At 34.9% G+C, this 18,793-nt stretch overlaps 1 protein-coding gene across 1 annotated transcript; it reads right to left on the reverse strand.

Annotated features, from left to right (window-relative positions):
* Positions 1-957: 957 nt before the first annotated feature.
* Positions 958-3,057, reverse strand: LOC126704771 (uncharacterized). Its single transcript, XM_050403782.1, has 2 exons — positions 2,158-3,057; positions 958-2,043 (listed from the first exon to the last, which is right to left on the reverse strand). The coding sequence occupies exons 1-2, from the start codon at positions 3,055-3,057 to the stop codon at positions 958-960; spliced, it is 1,986 nt and encodes a 661-aa protein (XP_050259739.1).
* Positions 3,058-18,793: the final 15,736 nt, after the last annotated feature.

Consider the following 18,793-nt stretch of genomic DNA (forward strand, 5'->3'; position numbering starts at 1 on the left):
GTACACCGGGAGTTGCTTCTTGCCTTCTTCTCTAATCAAGGCTGCGCTGACTGCCGAGGCTGACACCGCCAGGTACAAGTATAGGTTCTCCCCTCCTTTGGACGGGCTCAGGAGAGGTGGACTGCTCAGATATCGCTTCAGCTCTTGGAACGCTGCTTCGCATTCGTCGGTCCAAGCAAAAGCTTGCTTGAGGGTTTTGAAAAAGGGCAAGCATTTGTCTGTGGCCCTAGAGACGAACCTATTCAGAGCTGCTATCCTTCCTGTAAGTTTTTGTACATCCTTGACGGTCTTGGGTGGGGCCATGTCAATGATAGCTTGTACTTTTTCTGGATTGGCTTCTATTCCTCTCTGGGACACCATGAATCCCAGGAATTTTCCCGAGGCTACCCCAAAAACACATTTGCTTGGATTCAACTTCATCTGGTGTTTTCTCAGGGTTGCAAAAGTCTCCTCCAGGTCGTCCAGATGAGCGAGCTCTTCCTTACTCTTGACGAGCATATCGTCTACGTATACCTCCATGTTTCTGCCAATTTGTTGGTTGAACATTTTGTTTACCATCCTCTGATATGTAGCTCCAGCATTTTTCAACCCAAAAGGCATCACCTTGTAACAGTAGAGTCCTTGGCTTGTGATGAAGGCGGTCTTCTCCTGGTCTTCTTCAGCCATCTTTATCTGGTTGTATCCTGAAAAGGCGTCCATGAACATCAATAGCTTGTGTCCGGCGGTAGAGTCCACGAGCTGGTCTATCCTTAGTAAAGGGAAGCTGTCCTTTGGGCACGCTTTGTTCAGGTCGGTGAAGTCTACACACATTCTCCACTTTCCATTTGGTTTCTTTACCAGGACGACGTTGGCGAGCCATTCTGGGTAGTACACTTCCCGGATGAATCCAGCCGTCAAGAGTTTAGTTACTTCCTCTGCTACTGCCTGATCTCGCTCTGGAGCGAAAGTTCTTCGTCGTTACTGAACGGGCTTCCTGTTGGGGTCCACATTCAGCCTATGCTGGATGATTTCTGGAGATATGCCGGGCATGTCCTCGTGACTCCATGCAAAGACATCTAGATTCCCTTTAAGGAACTTTATGAGTCTCGCTCTCATCTCAGGGCTTAAAGTCGTCCCTATCCTGGTTGTCTTGTCTGCATTTCCTTCTACCAATTCCACTGCTTCCAGGATCTCCATCCCGTCTTCCTCTTTTTCTTCTATCGTCCACGTGTGGTTCTCCTTTCTTGCCAGTACAGCCTGGTAGCACTCCCTTGCCAGGACTTGATCACCCTTCACTTCACCCACACCATCGTCTGTTGGGAATTTCACCTTTAGACAGTAGGTTGACGTTGCCGCCTTCCACTTGTTTAGGGTAGGCCTCCCAATGATGATATTGTAGGACGAGGGGCAATCTACAACCAGGAAGTCTACTTGTTTGGTCAGCTGCAATGGATAGGTCCCTGCTGTCACCGTCAGAGTTACTATACCCCTGGGGTAAACCCTGTCTCCACTGAAACTGACAAGCGGAGAGTCGAAAGGACGGAGCTTTTTTGGATCTAACTTCAACTGCTGGAAGGCTGGGAGGTAGATAATATCCGCTGAGCTCCCGTTATCAACAAGGATCCTTCTGGTATTGAACCCTTCTATATTCAGCACTATGACCAGGGGATCGTTGTGAGGTTGCTTCACTCCCCTGGCGTCTTCTTCATTAAAGGACATGTCTTGGTATGTTCGTCGGTACTTGGACGGAGGCATGGTGTGGACGCTGTTCACCTGTCTGTGGTATGCTTTTCTAAGCGATCTAAATGACCCTCCTGAGGATGGTCCTCCCGTGATCGTGTTTATCTCCCCGATCACTTTGCGTGGAGGTTGGGACGTATGGTCGTCGTCCCGGGTGAAGGATTCATGTTGGGTCCTGTTGTCGTCTCTGAACTTGCTATATTCTCCTTTCTTTACATACTTTTGCAACTTTCCTTTCCGTATTAATTCCTCTATTTGTTCCCTCAGGTCTCTGCAATCTTCTGTGTTGTGGCCGTGGTCTCTATGGAACCGGCAATACTTGTTCTTGTCACGTACGTTGGGGGACGAGTGTAGAGGCCTGGGCCATTTGAGATAATGCTCGTCCTTGATCTGCGTGAAAATCTTGTCAACAGGCATAACCAAAGGAGTAAATTTTACCTGACGAGGATTTTTGTCGTCTCTCCTTCTATTCCCGTCATTGTTCCGACGTTCTGGTCGATCTCTTTTTTGCCCTCTGCGGTCGTCTTCCCCTTTAGACTTGTCTCCTGGCCTCTCAGTACCTTTTATGGCAGCTAGAGCATCTTCCGCGTTCATGTACTTTTGTGCCTTCAGGAGCATCTCGGCTATTGTCTTCGGGGGGTTTTTGGCAAGAGAGGCCACAAGGTCTCTGGATCTCAATCCTGCTTTAAAGGTCGTCAGCTGCACCTTGTCATCAGCTTCGTCCACTTCCAGAGTTTCTCGGGTGAATCGCTTGACATATGACCTCAGGGTCTCCTTCTCTCCCTGTCTTATGGTGAGTAAGTAATCTACTGGTCTCCTTGGGCGTTGTCCCCCTATGAAGTGGCGTAAGAAAGTACTACTCAGCTGATCGAAGTTGTCTATGGACGAGTTTGGCAATTTTGTAAACCACTCTCTTGCTGCTCCTTTGAGGGTCGTAGGGAAAGAACGACACAATATTTCGTCAGGTGGTTGCTGAAGACCCAGAGTCGTCTTAAAGGTATTAAGATGATCCTGAGGGTCTTTCAGTCCGTCAAATGGTTCTAATCGAGGTAGGCAAAACTTTGACGGCACAGGGCAATCCAGTACCGCTGCAGTGAAGGGCGAATCTGTAGCCCTTATCATTTTGTCCACACTCCGGTCTGTCTTTTCTTTGATAGCGCTCCTTAGTTCGTCCATCTCTTTCCTCATTTCCCGAAGAAGATCTGAATTCTGTTCGTCCGGAGTTGTTGGTCTCCGAGGGGTTTCCCTCCGTTGGCTATTCCCCTCTCCCTCTGTGTTGCCCTTGGATCGGTTTTCTTCCTGTTGAGCTTGCTGAACCTGCTGGAGCCGCAGCTTCATTTCCTGGTTCTGTCTGGTGAGTTCCTCGATGGTGGCTGCAAGGGCTTGAACTTGCTGGGCCAAGGTTGCTGAATCTGGGTTGGATTCCATCTGGATATGGAGAATTGATGGAAACTACGTCTTCGAATATGAATTTGAAAACTCGTCCCCACAGATGGCGCCAAACTGATGGAACACAGGTCCGTCAGTGAGTGAGCAGATGGAATCACTTGTGGAATGTGATGGTTGGCTCGACGAGGGACACCGGTGTGGCGCCTGCCACAAAGTCTCCGATGCCAAAGTTAGGATCACAATTAAACACAGTAAAGAAGTAAAAGATCATTTCAGAGTATTTTTGCATATATCTCCCCTTCCGTTGATTGTATGGGAGCTTTATACCTGGGACCTTAGGGGCTAGCCGTTGAGGCTGTTAATGCTCTTAGAAGTAACGCCCATGGTCCAGTAATGAGACTTTTAAGAAGCTCCCAACGGTCTGCTTGGTTGATTTAGTAACTGCTCAGGTCATTGATTGGCTGCATTGAATGACCTGCTGTCTTCGTCAGTGATGATGGTTTCCTCCGTTATTTCTGATGACCTCGTCATGGATGATTCCTTCGTCACTACTGTTATCTTCGTCAGTAGAAGGTAGAATCGTCATTCCCGTCATATACAATATAGAATTATCAACTCAAAGAGGTAAATCTCAAATAATACAAATTATATATTTTTTGATCCAAGAAATTATTTATTTATTACAGTACAATCACTTTTTTAGAATATTAAAACATAAATATATACATAGATAATGGAAAACTACAACCAACAATTATGTTGGGAAGATTCAATAAATAAGTTTGAAACTTTCAAACTCTCTTGTTGCTTTTTGAGTTTTGTCCTTTCCAATGCTTTGTCATGTGGGTGGGGTCAGCGAACTAAAAGGCCAACATAGAGAAGAAACAATGCAGAAACCAAGCAAAATCTTAAACAGATGGCATAGATTAAAGACAAAAAATGAAAGAAGAGGCAGAGAGTCTGAGAAGAAGCAAAGAAGAAGAAAATAAGGGTCAACCTCTCAGTTGTTTTAAAAGCATAATTAGACTAGCTCAAATATTTGGAAGGCCGAGTCCCATTTTTGTAGGCTCATACATGTATCTCCGCCCCTGATTTTACTCTCATTTTTCGTCCAATGTTTCTGAATGAGATTCAATCTCCGTGAATCAGCTCTGTGGAGCCGAATTCCATGACACCGTCAGCTAAGCGTATCCAAGACATGGTCTGGAGTCCATACTCATGGCCCTGGCGGGGTCGGTAGTACATCGAACTTGCCAAGGGGTCCTCCCCAGCACGCCAGATGGGGATCGAACTGCTGAAAACTTGGCATAGGACACTGCCAAAGGTTAAGTTATCAGGCCACGACTCCCTGAGCTGGAAGAACGAGACAGCCTTGTCTTTAAACTTGAAATCATCCATATTGTAGAACCCTTTGACAGGACTCAAAGTGTGCCCTAAAGAAGAATTGGATAGCCCGTCTGACTCCCAGTATATAGCGTAGGTCCACCTCTCGCGGCGGGCCTGATTGAATGCGGCCTCCACTTGCAGCGGAAAGATTTTTTTCTTCCTCATCGTTGATACTAAACTTAATTGAGCGCCAGTCCTTTATATTAGACCACTGTAAATGATATTCTTCAGTTTTACTCAGTTGATAGTGATGGGTTGGTTCCACTAAGAAGGATAGGAATAGTTTGGACGGAAGATTGAAGGTATGGAATGGACAAATTCGTAAGCTGGTCTTTCACTAGATGCTGAATTTGTCTTAGACTGTGTGGGAGGAAATAATGATGTTATGTAATAAGGAGAGAAGTGTTTTGTTTGAGCAGATACGGAGCTTGAACGAGAGTTATCTGGTGGAAAGAAGGGTGGTATGGAAGAAGACAAGTGTGGAATTAGCGTTTGATTATATAATGAAGCATCACCACTGCTACCAGACAGAGACTTTGCCGGTGGAAAGATCGAAAAGATAGAAAAACGTGGAATTTGTTCTTCTCTGTCTGGTGTACTGGGCAGAGACACATCGGCTGGGGCAATATATTCCATCAAATAATCCAAAAGGCGAAAGGGAAGATTAATAACAAGCGGTAAGGCCCAGTAAAACAGTAATAACTTATTAAATGATGACTTTGTTGTTTTCTGAAACCAAATCTTAGAAATCATGACTGAAGTGACTTCTGAAGTCTTTTGTTATTGAGCTTGAGAGTTGAACCTAGAAAAAGAGCAATGAATCAATGATCATATAGTCTGCAATATAAATTTAAATTCTATCATATTTATTCCCAAAAAAAAAAAAAAAAATCATGACTTGAAAACGTTAATTTGAGATGAGTTTTTTCAATATGTCTAGTCACAACAATTTTCACAAAATATTTCATAATTACCAAAATGACATATTGTGAGTAATAGGGCTTAATTAGATGAGAACGAACAAAATCTACCAACTCAATTGCTGCGAAATTTTTTTTTGTTTATAGCACTTCTTGAGGTTTTTTAGAAAATGTCATTTAATGTATAGAAAATGCTAAAGATACAAGTTTTTTACTGCATAAAATTTATAAAATGATGTAGTAATGTAAGTGATTAGTGGACTTCAACCATGTAATAAATGAATATTTAAAATGTATTTTAATAATTAGTAGCACACTAGTTTATAAGCTCCATATAGTAAAAGTTATAGTATCTCTAACAAAACTCTTGGTGTAGTCTTTCTTACTTTCTCGTATTGTGGTAATTTTGTAATTAACTTTGGACTCTATTACTTTCTAAAAAAAATATATATATATATCAGGATAAGGTGGTCTTTTTTATCGGTTTCATGTACATTCCAACTACAAACTACCAAGTTTTATATGTTAATTAAATTTGTTTGGAAAAGTTAACATATGTCCTAAAAGTATTGGTTTTGGAAATATTTTTAGAAGCTTTTTGTGGAAAAAAATAAATAATTGAATTTTTTTTTACACTTTTTTATATTTCCAATGAAAGTAGTATAAATATTTTTCTAAAATAGTTTATTAACAAATGAAGTATCTCACCCAAATTTGCTTATGTCGAATAGAAGAGAAGATGAAGTACCAGACAAGGACTTGGCTACAAGAAAGGGTGAAAAGATGGGAGTGAGAGAGTGAAAATATGAGAAATATAAAAACAGCTTATTTAACTTTTTGCTAAAAGTATACTTTGGAAAATAGTATATGGGAAAATATACTCTTACTTAAAATAAAATAAAAAATTAAAAAAAATAAGTTTTAAAAAGCTGCATAAAAACTACAAAACAAAAAACTAGCTTATAAGTTAGTCTCATACACACTTGAAGTCTCACTAGATCATTGTTTGGTGCAAGTAGAGACATATATGGATTCCATCACATTAATAATCCAAATGGCAGAAGGTCCTATTTAATGTGACTAAATTAAGGAGGGACCTATGGATGGATTGCAAATTAATGAGGATGGAATCAGCCAACTCCACTCTATGCCCTCCTTCATTTCGATACAAATCTTCTGTACCACCTTTTGTGTTCTACTTTATATTCCACTAAACACAACTTGTTGTTTAACTCTCCTTATAAAATAGTCAAAGTTTAAAATAGAAAACAATAAATACGTGATAAGTTGAAATTGATGAAACATAAAATATGAATACAAAAAGTGGTACAAAAGATTTGTATTCTTTCCCTTCAATCCAAACAAGTCATTAAACAAAATGCGAAACAGTGGAGTGGAGTTTATTGGGAACTTCCTCACAACTAATATTCCGTGTTCCTTTGAGGATTGAAAACAAGCTGGTAAGAGTTTTCAAAACTTGTTTTCACCAAATTGAACTATTGTTGACTGACTGTTTATTATAAACACATCTTAAAAAATCAAGTCTCACAAACACTTTGTGGATGAGTTTATAGAAATCTACGTCATTTTGATGTTTTCTGTCTCCACTTCCTCGTATTCTAATATGTGCTAGTGGCAATTTTGTATATTGATCTCTATTTCGAAACCCTGCGACTCGAAACCCATATTTCATTCACTATTTCCTTATCCCTCTTTAATTTGCTCTAAAGTTTCCTGCATTGACGTCTTCATCACAAGTTAGCACGTCAAAATCCAGTGGCCAATTCTAAATTTACATATGTCATTAAATTAATTAAATGGAATAGTAAAGAACAAATCAAATGAATGCTATGTGCTTCAAGTAAAATAATTTAATTTACATATCTTGTAAATAGTATAAATGCTCTGTGCTTTGAGTAAAATAATGTAATTAGTTATAGTAATGACATGCTTGTTTAAAGCAAAATAAAACAAAAAGAAATAAATAAATAAATAAACTAATAGTCGAAATCAAAGAACCTATTTCCCAAGCATGTCTTAGTCTTTACACAAGTAATTAGAAAAAATTTGATATAATTTTTATAAGAAATATAAAAAACTGTCAACAAAATTAATTACTTTATCATTTTCCAATAAAATATTTCTATAAATAGTTTTTAAACCAATGCCCTTAGGGCATTCTTTAATATTTCTCAAATATTAATATTACTATAATAACCATATAAATATACATGATTAATGTACCTTTCTATTTTAATTTTTCTCTCTCCGCTCTCTCCTCTTTCACCCTGGTCACTCTCTTTGTCTCTCTTCTTTGGACTCTCTTTAATGTCCAAAAAAGGGAGAGAGTTCTTTAACATTTCCCATATATTAATATTGCTACAATAACCATAACATTTTTTTTTTTTTCTCTTTCCTCTCTCACACTTGTCACTCTCTTTCTCTCTCTTCCCTAGACTCTCTTTAATGTCCAAAAAAGTAAGACAAGATATGAGTATTTAATAATAGGTGAATAATAATAATAATAATAATAATAATAATAATAAATGAGTATTTAAATAAAACATAGTGTATAATAGATAATTTTATGTAAGTTTTTTTGCCAAATATTTGTGTAAGATAGAAAAAGTTGATTATTATGCTAAAATAGATGGAATATTTTAGATAGACTAACGTGAATACTCTTAGTTGAATAGAGCTTTTTATTCTAGTTCCCTTCTTGGTCAATATTCAATTGGATAATAGTTATTTCAGGTACTTCACTAATTAAATCCTAATTGATACGCAAGCGCAATCACACTGAATCTGTAGCCTAATTATAGTAATCAAAATCCAATTTTCTCATAGAGTAAAGAGCCCCAAAAAAATTTAAAGAAACACGTGCATATAAAATAACTCGAAGAATGCCTTCTTCTGCCATGACATTACCATTTTGGATTTTGCATTATGTTGCAACCATAAATGATAGATGGATGCAAGAAGCCTACATAATTTCACATGAAACTGTTCCTCTTAAGCTCGTTAACTCCACAATACACATTTCATCCCAGTCAGACGAAGTTTTATTCATCAGGCACATCTTCAACTTCAAGAGTCTTGCTGCCAAATTAAGCCTCCTAGTACATGAACACCCAATGTACATATGGTTTTTGCATACCATTTTCCATTAACCAAGCCCATAAATATATATATATATATATATATATATATATATTATTTTTTCTTTTTTAATAAAAAATTTCTAAAAATACTTTATAAATCAATATCCTTAATACATTCGTTAATCCTTCTCTCTCTCTCAAATTCAATTTGGGTGAATGAGCTCTGTGGAGCCGAATTCCATAACACCGGCAACTACGCGTATCCAAGACATGGTCTGGAGTCCATACTTACTGCCCAAGCGAGCCCGATAATACATTGAGCTCGCCAGGCGGTCCTCCCCAACCACCCAGATGGGGCTCGAAGTGCTGAAAACTTGGCAAAGGACGCTACCAAATGTGAACATGGGAATCGAATCCCTGAGCTTGAAGAACTGGATATAATTGTTTCTAAACTTTTGATTGTCTCTATTGAAGAAGCCTTTGGCTGGCCTAATATTTTTCAAGGAAGAATAGGATAGGCTGTCCAACTCCCAGTAGATGGCATAGGTCCACTTCTCGCAGGCCATCCCTAACACCTCCTCAACTTCCTGTGGCAAAACTCTCTCATCATTGTCGTCCAAGTTATCAAATGTAATTGGGCACCAGCGAGGTACTTTACTCAAAAGAACTTCTTTAAATTCATGAATCAATTTGTTTGCGTCCGAAGTACACCGATCAAGGTCATGGGTTGATGCATTGGAACTAGAACAAGAATAGTTTGGCTGGAAGATTGAGGGTATGGTCTGATCAAATCCGTGACTTGATCTATGGGTTGATAATGAATTTGACTGAGACTGTGTGGGTGGAAAGAATGATGATATAGAAGGAGAAGAGAAGTGTTTGCTTAGAGCAGATAGGGAGCTTGACAGAGAGTTGCCTGGTGGAAAGAATGATGGTATGGAATAAGGAGACAAGTGTGGAACTGGAAGTGTTTCATTAGATAATGAAGTATTAAGCGTTTCATTAGAATTGTCTGGTGGAAAGATTGAAAAGATAGAATTTGGATTAGAAAAACGTGAAATTTGTACTAAATCTGTGTCTGGTGTGATGGATTCCATCTAATACACGAAAAGGCAAAAGGGAAGATTAATGTGACTAAAAAACTGGGAGAGAGGGAACTACGGATAGATTGTACAAGGATAGCATCATTTAAACAAAAAGAGAAGCAGTAGAATTCATTGGATTCGGAAACTTCCTCACATCTACTACTTGAGTGTTGCTGCCAATTGAGGCATCCTTTGCAATATTGCCACAATAATACTAATGCCACTTACTTTTATACACACTTTACCACAAATACTATTTAATGTGGTAAACTATATATGATTGATTGTTTATTACTATCATATAGAGCTGTAGTTTTTTCTTAATCACTTACAATCTGTCACATAGGACAATTATGAGAAAGTGTGTTACTAACATTATTAATCTCCTTCCACCGCTAAAACAAAGTCAGAATTTAAATCCAACCTCTCTCTCTCTTTCTCTCTCTCTCATAGCCAGGCCTTGTGGGATTTGATTTTTGTATTACCATTGTGGGTCCAATGTGGGATAGGGATTCATGGATTTATCAAGGTGTCTATTCAGTTTTTGTAATATTCATAAAGAAATGATATTTCACTTTAAAAAAAAAAAAAATTGACATATTATTGTTTCATTTGCCACCTAAGTATCGATAATAAGGATTGGGATCCAATGCAATTGCACCATGCAATTCACCCCAATGCCTCACAATTTTTTTTTTTTACTTCTTTTACCTTTTTAAATTATTCATATTTTATATTTCATTATCAAGGTTTAAAGTTGCTTTTTGTAACTTTAAATCTCAACCATAGAGATGGAACCACCCTTGGATTAGGGGGGGACAATGGTCCCCTCCTAAATTTTAAAAAATATATATATATATTATTATATATGTGTACTAATTTTAGTAATTTTGTTTTATAAAATTACATTTTTTTTTCCCTTTAATAATATCATTGATTCTTTTAAGAGTAATGCTAAATTCACAAACCTTTTTATAACATTTTTACAAACTATTTTAGAAGCAAATTCTTATTGATTCGCATATGGGCACATCACTCACATCATTTTTTTACTTACCAGTAATTATTTATCACATCACTAATTTATATTAAAAATATATATATTTGTAGCTCTAACATTTTCTTCATTTTAGTGACCATAAAAAAATTTATAGATCTAAAATCTAAAACAAAATATACAAGCCAAAAAAAAAAAGCTCAACGACAAAAATTATTAGTAAAACTAAAAACAAAATTAAGCTCAATTGATTAATTTTATCCAAAATAAATAACCTTGCCCTTTAAAAAATTCTAAACAAAAATAATTTTGTTCTTACCCCCCCCCCCCCCCTCCCCCTCCCCACACACACACACACAAAAAAATTTCAGCTGCTAAATAGTAGAATCAGAGGTTTAACCGTCACACACAACCAACAGTAAAATTGCCCCTAACTCAAAATTCTAGTTCCATCCCTACATCCATATCAATTACATCAGTATTACACCTAATCTCAATCACAATACAAACTTTTGTAATTTTGTGAGCGGCACCACATGACTTACAACAATGTCAACATGTTATCTTCTTCTTACACCGACCTTAATTGTTGGCAAAAACTCTCTCTCTCACCGAAATTCTCTCGGAAATATTTCCTATTTTTCCTCTAGAGAGTTTCCTGCATAAGTAAAATTTCGACCACAATTTCTCTATTGGTCTAGAAGATGTCTTGGGCAAGAATGGGGAAGAAATATAAAAGTCGGTGGGTTGGTATAAATAGGTAGAAGGTAGGTGCCCATTAATTTGGTGCGAAGCAATAGTGTAAATTCCTACGTGTCTAGAGAGTAAGGACTGAAGTGTGCGGTGTTGTTTGTGTCTATTGGGATTTCCATAAGACGAAAGAGTTGTACTTTCAAATTGTCTTGTGTAAAGATAAAAGCATTTTTGTACTCTTATCATGTTTTTTATTTCAACAATCTTGTATTAAAGGTTTACTTTTGTAGTTGTATTCTAGTTATATAATCTATATCTATATTTATACATTATTAAAAATTGAAGCATAGCATTTAATGTTGTTACGCTCAAGTTAAGCCATATTTGCAGCCATGTCATTACCATATTTTTTCTTGAATTTGTCCTACAATTTAAAAATCTTAATAAAAAGAAAATAATTCTCAACCCTATCTCTTTCACGGTTACAATTTCAAACAGCAACTTTTTGTGTTCCACAGTTACAATTTCAAACAACAACCCTTTGTGTTCCACAGTTACAATCTCAAACAGCAACTCCTCAACTTCCTAATGCCAAACTTTGGCTTTCTAACTCATTCATCTCTTCCTCTCCTCACACTATATTAATACTGAAAATCTCTATCTATCTATATATAATATAAAACACCACTCCTTATTGTTTGCAATTCAGTATTGTTGCTAACAGTCTAATATCACTTTTCTTCTAATACATGCATAAGTTTAGTTTCCATGTAAATATATTTTAGATTGTGTTTGGCAGGGAATGATGAAAAATTAGCTGTTTGCAAAGATCGTTAAGCTAATGTTTGCATCAATTACTAGATGGAGGATTTTGTTAAAAGAGTGAAGCAAGAAACTGGTGGAAAATGTATCTTCTCTAATATTAAAACCTCACTTTTCTTCAATTACAGATTAGTGAAACTAAAGAATATGATTATTATTTTGTTAAGTGGACATTTTCATAGGGAGGTCTTTGTTATTGTCAAGGAAGTTAATAAGTTATTTCCTTTTTCAAGGTATATAAGTTGCACTTTTAGGAGTATTTAGGATACCATGGAAAAGAAAGAACACTGCTAAGGGCCTAAAAACAACTTTTTGTTACTCTTTGGGGCCATGTTTAACTTTGCCTTGAGCTGAAAAATGAGACTACATCATACAAAAATATAATCCCTCTGTAGAATGCACAGCAATATAGAGATACAACCGTATACAGTAATAAAGATTTCCATCCATGAGAAGTGGAAGCATACAAGCATAAACAAATTATTTTTGTACTTATTTGTATGTGATTTTTGTTGTTATATTATTGCAATTTTAATGAGGAAATTGTTCTATTAACATATGAAATAACTATCAAGTTACTATTAACCTTGATTTATTTGTTCATATATTATCTAGAGATAACATATATAATATTATATCATGTTAATATGAAATTAATTGACATTTTTTGATTTATTAGTACTTAATAAAGAAAACAAATATGTATAATATATTAAAATAAAATTGCCAAACTTTTCCGTGCATAACACGGGTTAGCGACTAGTGTGTTATAAATTCGGTTTAAAACATTAATATTATTATTTTCATGTGTATTCTAATAAGTATTACTGTTTACTCAAAAAAAAAATATGGATGTTTATCCCACATTGGTTGTGTGTCTAGTGTCTGCTATTTATAACCTCAGTCTACAACTACAAATGTTAAACCCTTTTGTAGTTGTATTTTGGTTATGTAATGTATTATAAATTTGGTCAAAATACCAATATTACTGTTTTCATGTATGTTCTAATAAGTATTACTGTTTACTCAAAAAATAGTGGAGTTAATTATCTATTTAGGGCTTATCTTAGTTTTAGCGAAGCTAGCCATTTAATGAAAGCTTTTTTTTTTAGAAGAAATTTTGTTTTTTGAGAATTTTTTTTGTTTGAGAAGAAATGAAAGCTCAAGTTCGTCACATTAATTCTTGCTAAGAGGTGAGAGCATCAGATATTATCTATATAGAAATATGAGAATTGGTTCTCTCTCTCTCTCTCTTTTTAATGAGAATTGGTTCTCTCACACTATGAGATGCCACAACTATTAATAAGTTTTGGGTTTCAGCAAAAGAAAAAAGAATAAGCTTTGGTCAATCACTATCTAGTATCTATATAGAACTTATTGTATATCATTCATACACATCACCAATTTTTTATTTTAAATATGTATATCAATTATATATATATATATATATATATATATATATATGTGGACATAAGATTATAAATGCTATGTCGTATATGAGATGTACATTAATAAGTGTGAGAGAACAATAAATTATATGTATCATCTCTTTGCTACGCTTTTCAAGGAATGCAAAAATAATCTCTCATAAGGATTGAGCATTAGCAAGCAAGTAGACAAGTCACTCGGGCAGCTGGGGTAGATGTGCATGCATTATGGTTTTCTCAACCAAAAAAAAAAATATATATATATATATATATATATATATATTGCACTCACTTTTTTTTTTTTTTTTTACATTTCACCTCAATTCGGTTTCAACCCGTACGTGCAAGTTAAGATTTTTGGAGATTATCTTGTAAAGATCTCAAAATCCTTAATAGCACATTTACACATCATCTTTGTCAAAAGTTGTGTCTTTTGTGTTTGCAAGAAAATGAAGAGTAAAGTTGTGACAGAAATATACACAGATTTTTTAATGTGGAAAACCTTTATGTTGGGAGAGGGAGAAAACCATAGATAGAAACCAGTCGAATATTCCACCATTTTCTGAAAATGGATACAATGGAGGTATTGTGTTACAATGGAGAAAAAAAGAAGGAAAACAGTGAAGATAGGAGAGAAAGAAGAGGTAGGAAAAGAGCTTCCACTGTAGTGTCGTAATGGTCCATGACTGATCTTGCTATCACTTTCATCCACTATCTTTGACACATGAACCACAACTAATGGCTACATGCTTGCTATGCCTTGGATACGTGGTGATGGCAGATTGACTCATTATAAGCGAATCCAATATACCCCACTTTTGGGGTTGGTGACCGTAGACTACCATTTTCCAATATAATAATAATAATAATAATAATAATAATAAATTTTCATAGACCGATTTAGATCAAATAGATAAAAGTGGACTAAAATAGACCAAATTAATAGAATTGGATTAAGTGGACCAAATAGACCAAGTGGACCAGAATGAACCAAAGTGGATTAACGCTTTCATTCACCATAGAGAGGATTTCTTATTTGTGTGAGGGGAAAAATTAACATGAATGAAAATGTCAGGAGGCAAATTGCTTTGTAGGCATTATTATATGGGGTATTTTGGGGAGAAGGGGTGTTATCCAATTGACATGTCTCTTGGGAAATTTTTTCGAAGGGTTAATTAAATTTATTGTGCATAAACTATTTTACAAAGTTTTTGCACACACTCCAATAAGCAACTAAAATCTTAACCTCTAGTTGCTCTAGTCAATAAGATTTGAATAAAGTGTACGGAAAGCATATCAAGGTGAGTCATAGTATGTGCAAATCTTAAATATGATTGGTAATTTTAAGTTAGTTATCGCATATAAAAGCATTCTAAACCATTCAAGTTAGTTGCTTGGTAAATCTTGAGAACAGTTTTAAATGTGAAATTTGGTATAGTCAATTTCAACCTTCATGCTCTTTAAGTCATAATTAATTTACTGATCAATTATAAAATTTGTATAACCTGGAATATTTATTTCCCCAGAAATTGCATTCTACTATGCTATGACTTCTTACGGAAAAATAGAGATGCTCAACTATTTAAGTACAGAAAAGCATATTAAGGTGAGTCAAATATTAGATAACAGTGGTAATTTCAAGTTATTCCCCGCATATAGAAGCATGTTAAATTAAACCATTCAAATTAGTTGCTTGGTAAATCTTGAGAACAGTTTTAAAGTCAACATTCGGTTTAGTAAATTCCAACCTTCTTCTTCTTAAGTCTGTAGTTAAAAATAGTAATTTACAGACCAAACGATAAAATCTGTATAAACTAGATTTTATATTTCCCCAGAAATTGCATTCTACTCTGCTATGACTTTTAATGGAGGAATAGAGATGCTAAAAACTATTTAAGTACCCTTTGTCCTAAAGAAAACTTTGGAAAATTATGCAAATAGAACTTAGCAGCTTCAACTCTCTCTGGTATTCCAGAATCCTTTCTGTGGTGACATTTTTCAGCATTGTAACTAAAAATCCCTGCTTTTACAGCGGATGTGGAATCTTCAAATACCAATCTTTCTATAGTCAATGACATTTTCAAAAGGCAATTCAATTCAAAAGGTAATCAAAAGGTCGGCGTGATGCTGGTGTGGAACCAGCAGGATCTAGTAGAAAAGTCTGTCATTGACAGCCAACAAACTGAAGAAAGAATACCAGGAAATAGCATTAATTTGGAAACCACCTCAACCTCAGGTCTGTCGGTTTTGATGTTGTTCCACCCATGGACCTTAGGTAGCTAGGCTGTTGCAATTTTTGTGGGCCTCAATGGCCAATACCATCAATTTGGTTTATAGGTTTCTCTATCCATGTTGACAGGCCTCGAGGTTATCTTCTTCTTTCAGTCATCCCCATGTGTTGGTTCAGCCCAAACATGTGGGTTGTGCTTGCTAGCTTTCTGTGCCTAATTTAAATTTGCTCCAAGTGCTTATTTTTTAAATCTTGTTTTCAAAAACTATTTTTACCAACACATTCAGGTTACTTAATTGGTAAAAAATTGGGCTAACAAGTCTCAGCACTTGGGTTTGAGCCTCAAACAACTAACTATGTAGTAGTACTCCTTATATCTCATCTCCGTCCTAAACGATCTACCTAACTTAACTGACATAGAATATAGAGTCTTGCCCAAAAGCAATTAGGGTGTAACTATAGTTAAGCTTAGATAGGGAAGCCACACTGGTTACCCTCTCTATCCATTTTTCTCTTACCAAAAAAATTTTAAAAAAAAAAAAAAAAAAAAAAAATATTTTCACATTTTAGTGTGAAATAGGTTTATGAAAACCACTAAAGGACCCATTTTTAGAATAAAAATAATAAAAAATAAAACTAAACTTGGTGGCATTATTGTAAATAACTCCAAAATAGTGGGCTCACACAAATTGACTTGTCTCAATCAAGTTATTAAACAGTCATAACTTTACAACCAATGTAAAAGTCATATTTAATGAGCTATTATATAGGCTTCCTATTAACGTTATAGAAATCCGCGATGTGAATGGAGAATATTTCACAACAATTCCATAATCTCAATTTAACACAAATATATAATTCATATCATTAAAATAAAAGAAAACAAAAGTAATCAATTCATAGTTAAATGACAACCTAGTTAAAAGATTATTATAAATACATAAAGTTAAAATAAGTAATTTGATTTTTTATAATAAATTAGTGTGAAAGTGTTAAGAATATAACAATGTGCTTACAAAGTTGTATCCTCACCATCTTGAATGCTCCTAAAAAAAATATAGAATTCAACATTTTTTTTATTATTCTTCTAAGAGGTTAAAATTTGTATCTATAGAAAAAAACACTAAGTTTAATGCTAAAAAAATAAAAAAAGTGTGGAGGCTAGGGTATAAGGATATAAGTAGGATTTTTTTTTTTAAGTATGATTATGAACCCACTAAGAGGGGAGTTAGTATATTCACAAGCTAATTTAGATTTTGAATAATAATACTATCTACACAACTCTTTTTACAACAAATTTCACAATTGTTAAAGTGATTGATTGTGAGTGGCGGATGCAAGTGAAACATATGAAACCATCATTTTTTTTTTCTCTGCCATTTATAATAGACCGCTTTAACAACAATGAGTCTAAAATTTAAAATATTTTGCACAAAATTTTTCATAATCACTAAGTTGGCTAGTTGTAAAATGTTAAACAATTGAGTAATGTGATTGGTTGACCCAAATAAGAATTAATAGCAACTTAAAACTCAATAGTTGTAAAATATTGTATATGTAGCATTGTTCCTTTAACAAAGGTAAAATTCGTTTTAAAAAAAGTTGTATTGGTAGCATTAATTATCTTTGAATTGCGTTAAGAAATGTCAAACTTTTAAAAGTCATGGAAACCTATCAAAATTCAAAAGCACAAAACTTGCAGTCTTAGGTGCGACCCATTGAACTTTATTTTAATTGTAAAATGACGTATAAAAGTAATATGCAGTTATATGGATATATGGGCTTTTAATTAACAGACGAGAGATTTTCTTATTTGTGTGAGGGGCAAATTGCTTTGTAGGCATTATTATACGTCGGGTTTTTGGGGAGGTCAAAGGGGGCATTTGCCTCCCACGATTCCCCTTTGACCTGTGGGTTTAGGTGGAACGATCCATTCAAAAGAGTTGGGTAGGATTTGAGTCTTTCTTGCGTTGTTCAATTGACACGTCTCTTAGAAAATACTTTTGAAAGATTAAATTTGTTGCATACAAACTATTTGTCACAGTTTGTACATGCCAAACAAAACAACTAAAATCAAGAATTCAATTGCTTTGGTCAAGAAGATTTGAATAAGTATACCAGAAATCGTGCCAATTAGGTGAGTCATAGCATGTGCAAATCTTAAATATGATTGGTAATTTTAAGTTAGTTGTTGCATATAAAAGCGTGCTAAACCATTCAAGTTAGTTTCTTAGTAAATCTTGAGAACATTTTTAAATGTGAAATTCATTATAGTCAATTTCAACCTTCATGTTCTTTACGTCATAATTAATTTACTAATCAAGTGATAAAATTTGTATAAACTAGAATATTTATTTCCTCAGAAATTGCATTCTTTTTTTTTTCTTTTTTTTTTAATACAAAATAGAATTTCAACTCTAACCTAATTTAATTGTATATGTGTATGAAACTCCCTCCTAGAGACTTGAATCCTGCCCCTTATTCCTACACCCCATAAGCACTTATATGTATGGAGTGATCACTGCACCAAGAGTGCGCGATGGTCTAGAAATTGCATTCTACTATGCTATGACTTCTTATGAAAAAATATAGATCCTAAGGATCTGTTTGGTTAGCTAAAAAAAAAACACCGTTTTTTGTTTTTATTTTCAATTTTTAGTGAGTTTCACCACTAAAAAACTGGTTTGGTTTTAGCATTTGTATTCAATTTTCATTTTCAATATTCTAAGAGTTAGATTTGAATACAAAAAATGAATACAATTTTTCAGTGTTTTTGTTTTCTATGAATACGAATACAATGACATATTCATAAATATTATGAAAACACAAAATTACTTTTTTTTTAGTGATGTGATGTGTGTGGATGAGAAAAGTTATTATTTTTTTTAATAGAAAACATGACCAAACTCGGGTATGTTTTATATCCAAATGATGTATTCAAAACAACTTACCAAATATTACCAAATGTGAAAATAAGTGTTTTTTCTATATTCAAATTCAAGACTTGAATATAGAATAAAGAAA

Source organism: Quercus robur, chromosome 11, assembly GCF_932294415.1.
Source record: "Quercus robur chromosome 11, dhQueRobu3.1, whole genome shotgun sequence".
Taxonomy (NCBI): Eukaryota; Viridiplantae; Streptophyta; class Magnoliopsida; order Fagales; family Fagaceae; genus Quercus; species Quercus robur.